General features: G+C 35.0%; 2 protein-coding genes across 3 annotated transcripts in view; one reads left to right on the forward strand and one right to left on the reverse strand.

The window, feature by feature from the left end:
* The window catches only part of LOC137575838 (uncharacterized), a 29,634-nt gene that overhangs the window by 7,776 nt on the left and 7,966 nt on the right, over positions 1-13,892 (forward strand). The window lies entirely within an intron of this gene.
* On the reverse strand, positions 6,415-8,158 carry LOC137577094 (eukaryotic translation initiation factor 3 subunit E-1). Its single transcript, XM_068290475.1, has one exon. The coding sequence runs from the start codon at positions 7,819-7,821 to the stop codon at positions 6,517-6,519; it is 1,305 nt and encodes a 434-aa protein (XP_068146576.1). The 5' UTR covers positions 7,822-8,158; the 3' UTR covers positions 6,415-6,516.

Raw genomic sequence — 13,892 nt, forward strand, 5'->3', positions numbered from 1 at the left:
TCATCAGAAGTTTCCAGATAGATCTACTTGGATACATGTTAACTACTTCTTTTCTTCTCTATGTGAAACCACTTATTGAATACTTTCTATGGGGCAAGAGCGTAATACTCAATCATCGGTTTTAACACTTATATGTGTTATATAGTTTCTGAACTAAAATTGACCTTCTAATCTAATATTTAATTCCTTGAATGAATATCGCACAAATATTTCATATAATACTTCTAACTGAAAGCGTGAAACTGAGTTGAGTTATATATATTGAATCGTCTTCTCTATATACTCTGTGAGATCGAAAACATCTCCATTATAATTATCCTTCTATACGAATGTAAATGACTTATTGTCGAAATGAAGTTTGTTTTATATTTAAATACTTATACCACAAATCATTTTTATGGCTACTGCTTATATATTAGAATGATAACTTTGGAGGCAAAATAGATCATACGACATGTTGGTCAACAAGATTTCCATATAGACATGTGAGCTTGCTTCACAGTAGACAAAATCGTCCATATAGGACCAACAATTTCTTGTATGGAAGCTTTTTCAGACATTTTTTGATTGTTAATATGATATTAAAACAAACTTTTTATCTTTCACGTAAGTTATGCTAGTTTACCATGAAACTAATAACACAGAAGTTTCGATTCAACGTTATAATTCGTATATTAATCATTCGGTTTTACTTCTGGTTCCGGGGCCAGATTAAAAACTGCCCTTCTTCTAGAGTTCGGGGCCTTGAATATACATACCTCAAGAGGGCTGACCAACGTCTATTACCGAACTGTGGGTGATCTTAAGAGTTGGTCGCTCTTCCAGTGAAGTCAGCAGAAACGGGTTGGTTACAAGGTAGATAGAAAAGCGCTTATGCTATGTGATAGGAAGTTAGTATTGGGTCAAGCGTTAAAGTGCTTACTCCAGGTATAGGAACAAGTGGATAGTTTAGGTTCAGATGGGTTATGGGATGTGTGTGTTGTCAATGTGACTTCTAATGAGAGCGGGAATACTACCCGGAACTCATTCAGTGGTTTCTGGTACTTACCTCTCGCTGCATCATAGTTGGTCGTTGTGCAGGTCATGCTTCTTTTTCTAGAAGGCAGTGTATCACGGAGAGACGCGTGTGCTAACTTGTATGTGTGTATATTAATTAGTTTTCTTTTTTAGGAAGATGTATTACACTATTAACTTTTAATTAATCAATCTTTATGACATTTATTGAAGTTAATTCCTTTTTTTTGGCTTCAAGTTGTAATTCCTAACTTGTTTTAAACTTCAAAAAGTGTTTGTAAAAGTCTACTGATAATAGAACTTGATTGTACTCGAAATAGTGTTTCACTATACGAAAAGTTCGATATACCATAAGGTAGCCCAAAATTAGTCAGATATCGATATATTTTTGAACAAACAAAACATTTTAAGTCGATTCTGCATATTTTTTGCTTAAAAAAATTGTACTTTTATTTGACTTATTTAAAATTTTTAAATATTTTGGGTAAAAACTGTTAAGACTTCTTATTAAGACTCCTTACTTAAGACTCCCTACTTAACACAACATTTGCAAATATGTTTTTGAAGAAAACTGCATTTCATTCTATTGATTATGGAAAATAACTTTTTACTTAAATTAGACTTAGTCAATGTTAGATATTTGAGCTTTAGTCAATAAATACAGACTATAATAAATTGCAACAAATTCCAAAAATTCTTGATCTTAACATTTGGCTTTTTGCTGCTTTTGGGAGCAATTTGTATGCGTTTGCCTAGAGTGTTGTCTTCTGTTGGCCTAAATACTTAAGTGTCAGCAAATGGACAATGGCCAAGTGTTATTTATGAATTGGAATCAGCATTTTGCTAATACCAGTTTATGAGTGTCATGCAAATACAAGAATATAGATTTTACTATTTTATGCAAATATGTTTGAAGATGTCCCCACTTGGTCGTGGGTCTTTCTATATAATTACCAAAATGCTTGAGAGAAAATTTAACTATGGCACACTCAGAGGAGATTCCACATATGCTGGAAACTTTACTTGGTCTCATTTTGTCCCCGCTGTTTTATGGCCATTTGCAATGAGTATGAATAACTTTATTTATCATATAAACTGCTTCTAGTGGCATCCTGTTTTTCCCTTTGCGGTTTCACCACTTTCCATTTCCCTTTCGACACATTTTCACTGCACATTTTCTCTCGTTCCCCCCATCCCTCCACCTTTTAGCCAGCACGTTGTCGTGTACTTTTTTGTGGTATTTACACATAATTTGCACAATATTCTTTTTTCAATTTTATGTGAAATGGCGGAAATGTCTGATGGTGTAATTTATGTTCTTCTCTCTGGCTGTTTGTTAAGTGTGATTTGTGTTGTAATGAAAAAAGCAAGAGAAACAAACGTAAACACACAATGTCAAAAACTGATTTAAACGACGCGTCGGCATTACATTGTTCATTTCGCTGCTCTGACACACAAGTATTGAGGCGGACAACTAATCTAACATAAGTCATAGGGTGACATAGGTCTACGTTGGGCAGTGCCATAGCTCCCTATGCTACAACTAAATGCCAATCATATATCACTAGTGACAGTTGCTTATCAAACAAAATACACACACACACACTCACACAGAAGCAATTCAGTAGAGAAAAAGTTGTTCTCTGATATGACATGCAGTGCATTGAGGCAGGTGTAATTGAACTTGCTCTATCTGTACCTTTAGTCTTACATCAAATATAGTCATTCTAGCACTTTAATTGAAAAGTCAAGTCAATAACTTGACTTACTTTGGCATTAACCTTAAGACTAAAGTGGGTGTGTGATAGTGTATATATGTAGATCCCAGCTATATCATCATGTGCCAAGCACCAACTTTACTCTCAAGCAGCCAGAAGAGCCCAACTAAAAGTTATGACCTGCTTAAACGCAAACAAAAACTGAAATGGCACAAAGAAGACAGAAGAGGCAAATGCGAAAAGGATAAAATGAAAGTAATGGCTAAGAGTATGGCAAATTTATGCACACGTTAAGTTAAGCAGCAGTTACAGCAGCAGCTCATTGCCATTATGAACAAGTTAAAAGCCAACAACGACAACTAAAAATGTGACACTTTCTGGCACTTTAGCTGCTCTCGGGCCATGAAAACTAATTCATTTATATTTATGAAGCAAAGAATTTCATTTAGATCATTATTGCAGTTGTAAATGCAATGGCATGTTGCGGGTGGCGGTGGGGTAGCGTGCTAGGTGGGGAAGGGCACTTAACCAAATTGTTTATGGGTTGCCAGGACAGCAGTTAGTTGGCCCTCTAAGACAGAGAGAGAGAGAGGGGTATACCAACTAGATAGTCAAATTGGTAACAAAACAAACAAACACTGAAAAATGTCTCCCGTTTAGTTAGGGGAAGCGCCAAAATTAAAAGCTGTTTGCCATGCTCCTGACCTTGGCAGTAAAAAGAAAACACTTTTTTATAAAGTATTTGAAGTTTATAATTCAAGGTAATTATCTTTCAATTTGAGTCAAGTGAAGCACTTAAACTATCTGGATGATACTTTGGCTCTTTACATGACCTTTAATATAAAATTCCATTTCAGTATTAAAGAAATATACAAAAATGTTAACTTCTGAAAACTCGAGGCTCTGTTTGAAAGTTGGTAAAGGCGAAGGAAACCTTTGAAACTTTGTGTAAAGCTATAAAACTATTTACTTAAGATTGTAAGTCTCAAATTCCATCTTTATAAGAACCAAATTTACGAAATCAAAACTGACGTCTTAAACTGCGACTATAGGCGAATCTTTATGGGGGAAATATACTCTCAAAGTATGTAGTAAACATTCCGAGAATTCGCATTTAAAGGATCTTTCCAATACTCTGTATTCCACTGTATATCCGCCAATGGACTCTACAGTTACGAATTTACAGTCCTGGGTAGCTCTGGGCCTCCAATCTATTAGGTCCCATCATTTTGTCAAAAATAACTTATACGCACAGTGTGACAGCTAAAACAATAATACATATTTAAAATAGTGATTGAATAGTTACCATAATGAAGTGAATAATGACAGAAATGTAAGTAGAGTGAAAGATAATCAAATATTAAAACTTTGCTTATATTAAACCTAACATTCTTTCGAGGTGAATTTTGGTTTAGTTCATAGGAAACACAAAAAGGGGAATAAGTTTGTTTTAAAGTCGTTTCCTAAGGATATTATTGCTAAATCTTGGAATCCGCAATAGCCATATTCTCAACGCAAACAACTTTAGCATTTCTTAATAAAGAAATCACAATCTTTTGGGTTTTATTTATATATATTCATAATGCCTTCTAAGCTCGTGCCTTACCTCAATACTTCAGAAAAGATAACGATAAATTGGATTGATGATTTTTTTTTACTTTTAATGAGATTAGATAGGATTCATAAGTTCTTGTAATATCAACTAGTCTATGAATTTTGCCCAGAATGTTTTCTTAGCTCCGAAAACAGCTTTCAAAATGATAGATTAGTGAAAAAATATGATACTCCCAGAATCCAGACCAATCAGTTCTTCACTTCTCGAGAGTTGTGTCAATCGAAACATTTTAAACCCATTCTTCAATCTGTTTTGGCTAACAAAACTTAATAAAAGAGTTCAACAAAAAACTTATCCTAAACATTCTTATGTATTTTTATGTACCACAAATCCATAGACATTTTCTTGATGAAATGTTTCCCAAGCGGTTCTCCTGCCTCTAGGAAAAGGATGGAAAAAGATTCAAATTTTTATGTCTTCTTTTCCCAGTTGATTTAGGCTACATAATAAACTTAGTTAAGAGACACTTGAACACAGAGACTTTGACAAAAATGTCGCTACTTTTATTTTTAAAGAGTATTTAACCAACTTCAGTTAGCAGGATAAAGTTCAGACTGATGTTGCGTGTTGGGGTCTTTGGTTTTCTTTTTTTTGCCGCATGTCAGCGCGTGCTAAAGTTTTGTGTGGCAAATAAAAATGCAGTTTGTGTTTTAATAGTGGTGCACCGGTGATTTGTTATCCTCTGGAAAGCAACAAAGCAGTCAAAGGACTAAAGCTCTCTCTGATTCATTGCAGCAAACATGGCAGAGGAGAGCAGTGGGCAGGAGAAAGAAGACACTGGGATGTAGACTAGATGTTGCCTGCAGCTTAGACATATGTAAATCACATCATGTTGTCGTCTCTAGGCAGTTGAGCCTGAGTTGAGGCTTTGGCCAACTGCATAACAAAATCCCTAATAAATTATTCACTCGCCACCATGAGAACGGGAGTCAGGTAGGCAAATGAAGTGAAAATGTGGGAAAAAGCCAATTCCATAAATGTCTATTCGACTTGATTTTCTTTTGGTTCTCCCTTCGTTCAGTCTACTTTTGTTTGAAGGTCGTTGACATATTTAATTAAATTTACTTGCTTAAATGTTCGTCATCGTTTTAATAAGTTTTTTTTATTCGCTCTGCATAGCTTAACCGCATTTGTAATTGTCGTCATAATTAGGTAAATTATTTATAATTTTTTCTGCCTTTGTTTTGACCTTTTTTTGCTGGTTTTTATGGCCAGCAATTAGTCAGAGGCAGCTGCCTAAAAGGCGAAAAACATCTAGACCAAAAGAAGAACTCAAAACACACACAAAAAAAAAAAAAGAAAGAAGAAAAGTCGAACTCTGTCACGGGAATTTGTGAGTGGATGACAGGAAAAAAAGAACACAGAACAGAGACAGAACATAATCAATAAAACGCGAACGGAAAACACGCAGTAAATAACAATAATAACAAGGAACAAGTGCAGGGACGTCCCAGTGGAGGGGTCAAAGGACGAAATATTCATATTGTCGACCCTTTTGTGTCTACTTTTGACACAAAACTTGTCACGATAGAATTATACATAGATCCTTTCAAAATCAGGATCGAGTTAATCGGGCAACTGACTTGAACTATTTCTGTAGTAGCTGATCTGGGACTAAATTTTGTGTCCTATTCCTTTTTTAAACATATAAATTGTTAAAACACAAACCATTTTGGTTTTAGTTTGGGGTTTCATTCAATAGATCATTCTTTATAATGCCTTCAGATTTAGAAGGGGAAATTATTGAGTTCATTTTCCCCTTTATTAAGTACATTAGAATCCGTTCATAACGACTCCGCTTATAATGTCCGTCCAGTTGTAGCAATTAAAGTTCGATGACTTGGTTGGTCCTCATACAAACTTGAAAGGGCCTTCGGTTGGTACGTCTTCCGGATATATGTAAGCAGGAAATATCGCGTGTGCTGATATTTTCCAAGCCTCCGTTTTAAACCATAAAAATTCAAGGTCATAAAGGACTCAGCTTGGATAACATGCTAGTCATGTAGTTAGAATAAAACTTAAATGGGTATCATTATTAATTAATTAATTAAAATTCATGTCTTTTTTGTCTAGGCGAACAAGAAACTTATTTTATTCCCCCCTCAAATGAGAAAAAATCTTGTTACAAAATCAAAATTTAAGTTAAAAACTTATCCTTTGGCCACATATCTAATAATATTTCCAGGAGTCAATGGATTCTTGATTTTTTTGTTTGCTCTTACGCTCAATTAGATCGGCCAAATGCTCCGAACGCATGTACAGGGAGTCAATTTTCTCCACCAATTGTTGATAGGGACTCAAGGGCTGGGTGCCCATCACAACATGGCCAAGCTTCGAATCGATTTTAGCATTGAGACGGGCATTTCGAATCAAGTTGACTATCCAGCACTCGGCTTCGTTGGGCTTCATGTTGAGCTTATCAGCCAACATGCTAATGGTGATGCACTGGTGGATCCGGCAGAAGGTTTCAAAAATCATTAGACGCGCGTCCTCGATAAACTCATTTAGACAGGACACAATGAAGAAATCGTTGAGGATGACCGTCTGGCATTCGTGCAACTTGAGACGAGCACCCTCAAAATCGAAATTCACATACAGGCACTCGAGGAATTCGGTTATAGGGTCGCGATAGGTATACGACTCCTGTTGGATAACCTTGATCAAGTCCTTGAGGGCATTGCGACGGGTACGGTTAATGATCACGGCTGTGGCCAAATAACGCATAATATGGGGGCACATGGTTTGAATGGCATTCAAATACAATGGCTTATTCAGGAACATCTCGATGATCAGATCCCGGCCCTTCGGGTGATTGAAGAACACCAACACCGACCAGTGTATGAGCCAAGTCCGCTGCTGCAGGGCCTGAATGGTTGAAAAGTTGGCGCCATCAATGTAATCCCTCAGACGTGTCAGATCATCCAGAGCCGTATTCCAGTTCAATGTCAAAATTTCAGCCGCCAGTTTACCCCACAAAACATTCAAATAGTTCTTGTCACTCGGAGCCATGACAATCAAACAGAAATACAGATACGAGGTCGACTCCTGATAGTTGCCGCACTCGTACAGATACTTGGCCAACTTGTAGGCGCTGTATAAATGCTCCATTTTGAAATTGTAATCCCTCTGCAGGGCACTGACAAATGTTTTCGAATCCTTCATCGTCTCGCTATCCTTCAGAATATTGGTGGCCTTCATGATGGGGGCCACCTCCTTCTGCAACTGCTTGAGCTTGGCCAGGACGTCGGCTTTTTGTTGCACCAACTCTTCGGGCATCTCCTGGCTCAGATTCAGGCGCTTCCGTGTGTCCATGGTGTAATCAATCATGTTCGTCTTCTTTACCGTCTCCAGAATGTATTCCAGTAGCTCTCGCTGGTTGTAGATCTCCTTGCCGCACAAAAACTCCAGCAAAGGAAACGTCAAATGTCTGTCCAGATATTGACAGTTGATGTGCACTAGATCGAATTGCGCCATAATTGTAGCTCTTTCTTTATTTTCGCAAACAAAATTTATAAATCAACTACAGGAAAAACACGCGTGCAAACTGAGCTTAGTGTGACCAGAGATAAAAATCACTTATTGACATTTCTTGGCTAAAAAATGATGTTAATTGGTGGAGACAACTCTGACGATTACTTTCATCAAGCATGACAAGCCTGAAGGGTCTTTAATAGTTCGATAGGCGGGAATATCTAGTGTATTATGTAATTTAGGACTGTTCTTGTTCCCAGTACAGTTTTCGAAGTTGTTGTTTTCGAAATATTTGTTGAAATGTTTTTGTTTTGCCTACTATATCAGCTTACAGGGTTGCCGAGGTGTATAACTATTTACTATAGATAATGTGTTATGTATTTTATGTTTTTAGCGGGACTATATCTAAAAAAAAGCTGTCAAATTTAGAGATTTGGCATCTGGCAAAATTTCGGGTACTCGATTACGCGGGCTTTTTGAATCTTTTGTTCGTACTATTTACAATAAATGAAAATATTGTTGAGTTTACAATATTTCTGCCAGAGCAGCCGAATATTCCTCGAATTTATAGTTTAGAGTAAAATATTTGGCTACCAGGGCGGTCAAACAACGCGCCAAATAAAAAATAGCGTTTGCCAACACTGAAATCTAGCTGTAGCCGATTTTCCCCACTTTTCAACACTGAAATCTCGAGTAGCTTAAGTAAATATTTACCTATGTATGTATATTTGTCATTAATTAATACCATTGGAATGGCATAAACATTTCGATTGAAACAGAGAAAGCGACAGTTCCATTTCAACTAGTGTGATAATTTTTTTTACCCTTGCAGAGAGTATTATATTTAAAAGTGATCTGTATTTGGAACGCACAGAGTATACTCATAAAGTATATACATATGTATGTATATTCTTGATCAGCATGATTTTTTTTTAAATTTTTACCCCGCCCCTTTCCGGCTCCGCAATTTAAAAAAAAGGCGTTTTTCTCAAAAGCTATTTTAGCTAGAGAGACACCATATTTGATATATATATTTGGTTAGTAAATACGCACATTTTGTATATTTAAAGATTTTGCCACGCTCCTTTCCGCAACCGTAATTTGAAAAAACTTGATTATCTCACGTAATTTTCGACTTTGTGAAATCAAATTGGGCACTCTTAAATTTGAGACTAATATCCAGCAAAATACCAAATTTGATTAAAATCGGACAAAAAATAGTCCAGTTATGCATATAAACTTTTTTCCATAAGGCAGCTGCAGTTAGCCGATACTAAGATATGGATATGCTTTTTTCAAAATACGTAAATGCGTCTCGGCGGTAAGTCGGCGAGACGACTTAATTACTTCATTCACATTCAATTTTGTTGCCTGCAAAGAATAATTCTTATAAATTTATGGTTAAAACGAAAATTTCCATTATTAATTAGAATTGTTGTCAACTTATTACAGATTTATAGATCCAACTTTCATGAATTTGTAAGAGAATTAGAAATTACTTTACTTTACGAGAACGGGAACAGTCCTGAATAACTTAAATTTATTGAAGAATGAAGTCTTTTTTGAAAAAGTATTCAATTGTTTAATAAACCCCCCTTTGGTAGGCCAACAGCTACGTCTATGCTTGGGACCTGTGTACACACAAAAACTGTGACTAAGGTGACTAATGTCAAAGTGCAGACCTACAGATACCCTGCTATCATGACATGTCAAGGACTCAAAAGTATGCTAGAACCACGTAGACAATCATTAACCAGTCTAATATACCCATCTGGGGCAACATTTCCTGTTGGGACATTCATTATACTCGTGACCTGACTTCTATTTTCATTTTCATTTCCATTTATTTCAATTTAATTGCTGACATTGTGCGCACGAAATATAATTTTTGAATCAAATAAATACAATAAAATAAAGTTTAAATGAAAGTACTGCGAACACACGGCGTATGCGCAACAAGTGACAAATGCGAAAGCCAAGAGCTTTTGTTTTCCCTTTAATTTTAGTTTGGTTGTTGTTGCTGCTGTTGTTGTTCTTGCTGTTTTTATTTTCGTGTTCTCTGCTCTGTATTTTTCATAAATTTGTGTCGTCATAGTCATATTCAAGTTAATGAATCGGCAAAAAGAGATCCGAACCTGGCGAAAAGCTTTCCTCAAGTGTCAGTTGAATATTTGCCGCGTCGCAGACAAAACGTTTTTACGATATTTATATGTATATAAATATATATATTTAATATTTTGCGTGTGTGTAATTCCATTTGTGTGCGTGAGTGCCTCTGTGTGTATGTGTGTGCTGAGTGTTTCAATTGATACATTTTAGTATAAGCCATCTACATATGTATATCTATCTATCTAAGAAGGCGTGTCCATTTCATGTTTGTGAATTATTAATAGAACACTTTATTCAATTCCATCAATTTCCAAGACAATTGTACATATGTATGTAACTTCTACATATGTATATGTATCTGTGTTTTTGTATAATTTAATTTGACAATTGGTAAAACAAACTAGTCCCACTTTGGGGAATTCTATGAAAATTTTATATCGTTGAAATGTGTCCTTAAGGTGCAAAATTCGTAACAGACTAGTTACAAACTAGTTTCGACCGGTTTCGAAACTAGCAAAAAGTGAAATATTCTATGGCATTTGCATAATTTGTTGCTGTGAAATGAAAAAACAAATAAAACAATCATAATGTACCAAATATAACTGAAAATATACATATGTACATAGATCTAAAAAACAAACAATAATTCAACTTTCTGCTCGGCTTGGCCAAATAACAAATGAAAATTTTTCCTTTTCAGCAGCTAATTTTTTATATCTAAAGAGCCTAAGCACATGTATCTCTATGTATGTATCAGCCTATGGTCGAAAGCAATCAAACAAAATGGCAAAAACACACACACACACTCACCCACCCACCCACACATGCTCAACACACTCTACACACTATTCGCACAAGGTCAAGGGCCTTTGGCAGTCTACTAATGCTCTCAGGCAGCTACTTACATACCATTGCCTCTGGCTCTGCCTCTGCCTAGGTCATGTACAATAGGCCACCCCGCACGTGCCTGGCCCGAAAAAGAACTCACCAAAAGCCAAAAAAACGAACAAATTCTAATTTTATAATTTACGTTTTTTTTTGTTTCTTTCGTTTTTTTATACCCTGCATTAATATGACTATTGGGTATATCAATTTAAGTATTCAAGTGCGATGTCAGGGAGTCGAAGGTTTCACTGTATTTACTAGTTAATGGATGGTAGCTAAGGCCATTATGGGTTATTTAGTCTTATCTGATCTTTTGTTTAAAAGAATTATTATCAGAAATTTTTACTTTTTGTATCTCTTAAAATGAAAGCAATAGATTTTATCAACGCAAAGTATACAGAGGAATAGAAACTATTCTCTGTTTTCGGCTTATAATAATTTGTTAGAAAATAACTTTTAAACTTAGTTTTAAACATAAAAATATTATTAAAATATATTCTCCATCAAGAAGGCTGAATTTGTAGCTTAAAGACCTTAAAAAATAATTAAAATTTTTTAAAAATAATAGGTTAAATTATATTTAGCAGTTTAACAAATTGATTTATTCTCTGTTTACATAAATTATTAACATTTCCATTAATAGAATTTCTTGTTTTCTATTAGTCGAACAGTTTTACATTAAGTTTTCCTAGTTAACATTGCTAAAAACGAGCAAAAAGATGTTTTAAGTGAACAACAAACACAATAGAATAAAGAAAAGAAAGAAAGAAAGTTAGTTACAGTTTGGTGGTAATTTTTAAAAATAAGTATATATGAAAGCAAATGTTGTCTTTTTGTTAGGGTATCTTGAATACGTTGCCATGCTCTTTTTGCTGATTTTGGCTTGCTTACACTTGCCAAAGAGCCCACAAAATTTATTTGCTTGTTTATTTTTGGCCGGTAAAGTGAATTTTCATTTTGGCTTTATTATCTATCTCTTGACTGCCGCTTGATTGCTAGTTGATTGCTTTTCACATTTTTGTTGCTTTGTCTTCCACCTAAGCGATTTTAATGACAGACATTTTGGTTTGTAACTTGGCGTCATAAAAAAACAAAACTTAATTATAGTTGCCACTTGCGACAGGAAAGTTGTAAAAATTTTATTACCCATTTTCTGGCATGGATGATTGAAATGATCAGCGAGTTTTGTGGGTGTTTGGAAGAATGATTTCGTTGATAGAAATCCGCAATAGAAGCAATGAGAATTGCATTTCACGTCGACAACGTGTCGTATGCGCAATATTTGTATTGCTTTGGGAAATTTCAATCAATCCTCGTTGTTGGCAGTTTTCCACTTGCAAATTTTATGTCTTGAATGAGTATTACTTGGCCGTAAATTCAAATTGGCCTTTTTTAACAGCTCACTTGAAGCCGAGCAGCTGCTATAAATTACCCTAAGGCCAACAGCAAAACTTGGCTAAGCACTTTTCAATTTACACTTAAAGCCATTTCCTCACGAATTTTTTTCCCTCTCTCTCTCTCTTACCAAAAAGTCGACAGTCCAAATTTATCGCAAAGAGGCAATCAATAAGCAGCAATAAAACTAATTACAGCACAACTTGAACTAATTAAACGCACACACCCACACCCACACACACACTCACATGCAACCCTTCGACTTAGCGCAGAGCCAATTCTAATTGCCCAAGTATTTTTAATTTCACTTTCTCTCCATTTGCTTGTTAGAAGGAGCAAACAAGGAACTGGCGTATCCTTTGGCCAAGTCGAGTTGATTTGCTCAACTGCTTGGCCAGCGGAAACAAGCAATTTCCTTCTGCCCCAAACTGAACAGAAAAAGAAAACACTATTTTAACTTTTCCTTCTCTTGCCTTTCCCTGCTTAAATTTTAAGTTAAAGAATTAAGTATCGTGGACTTTTTTGTTTTGTTGATGCTTGCCTTAATCAAATCTAACAAAGTTCATTCTCTCCAAGATCAAGTTTAAAGATATTTAGTTTTTATTTATATTTTTGATATGAAACAATAACTTATTACACATCATTTAAAAGATATCTGTCTGAATCCTTGTCAAAAATTTAAATTATTATTGAAAAAGCCTAATTCCGATAGCGCCCAAGGGTATCCACATAAAAAAGGTGGAATCTGCAGTTGCAAGCTTTGCCATTCTGTTTTCGCTTCATTTAGTTACAATTCCCAACTACTTTAAGCGTTGAAAATATAGTATGGCCATTAGAACTGTGGATTCTTTAGCAAAGTCTGCTGATGATAGAACTTGGTGGGTTCTTGAATAGGCTATACAGACAACCTGCTCACATTTTGTGCTGCCCATGATTTAAAGTCTTATAAATTCGTAAGATTTATTGACCTCAATTTAACAAGTTTTACCAAACAGACTCCAAACAGATGATGCCAAAAATCATTTTTGTTAGTTTTGAAAACTTTTCATAATTTTTATGTTAAATGGACTTTTTTCAGACATTTATTAGACTTTTCATTTTAACTTACAAACTGATCAAAGAAAATTTACAGAAAGAGAGTCCATTTTAAAGTCATTGGGATTTCTATCATTGTTAATTTAAGGATATGTTTCTAAAAGATATAGGTAACATATTTATATGAATGTTGTTCAAACCCAAGAATACTTCAAAAGCTTAAAAATATAATTTATCACATTTATGTTGATATGATTATTTTGTTTATGTTTAAATGTTTGATAGAGCATTGCATGAATATATTCAAAAGCAAAAACGAGTGTTCAACTACTTTACTTGTTTGACCATGTTCATTGAACAAGGTATTCGATATTCGAAAAACGAATAAGGTAAAGTCTTTACTTTTCCTGTGAAAGTTTAAATAGGAACTCATACATACGAATACGGATCCGAGTTTGAGTTCACCTTGTATTCGTTTACTACTGAGTTGAAGTCTATTCTATTAATTTTCACTCGTTTCTGTTGTTCAAAACAAACTTTTAAAAATTTATGTTTTTCTAGAATGAAATAAAAACAACTTTAAGGTTGTCATTTAGTTAACTGAACAACGAGGATCCGGGCTCGAATCCCAGGCTAGTGTATGGATGAAG

Source organism: Drosophila tropicalis, unplaced genomic scaffold, assembly GCF_018151085.1.
Source record: "Drosophila tropicalis isolate 14030-0801.00 unplaced genomic scaffold, ASM1815108v1 contig_593, whole genome shotgun sequence".
Classification (NCBI taxonomy): domain Eukaryota; kingdom Metazoa; phylum Arthropoda; class Insecta; order Diptera; family Drosophilidae; genus Drosophila; species Drosophila tropicalis.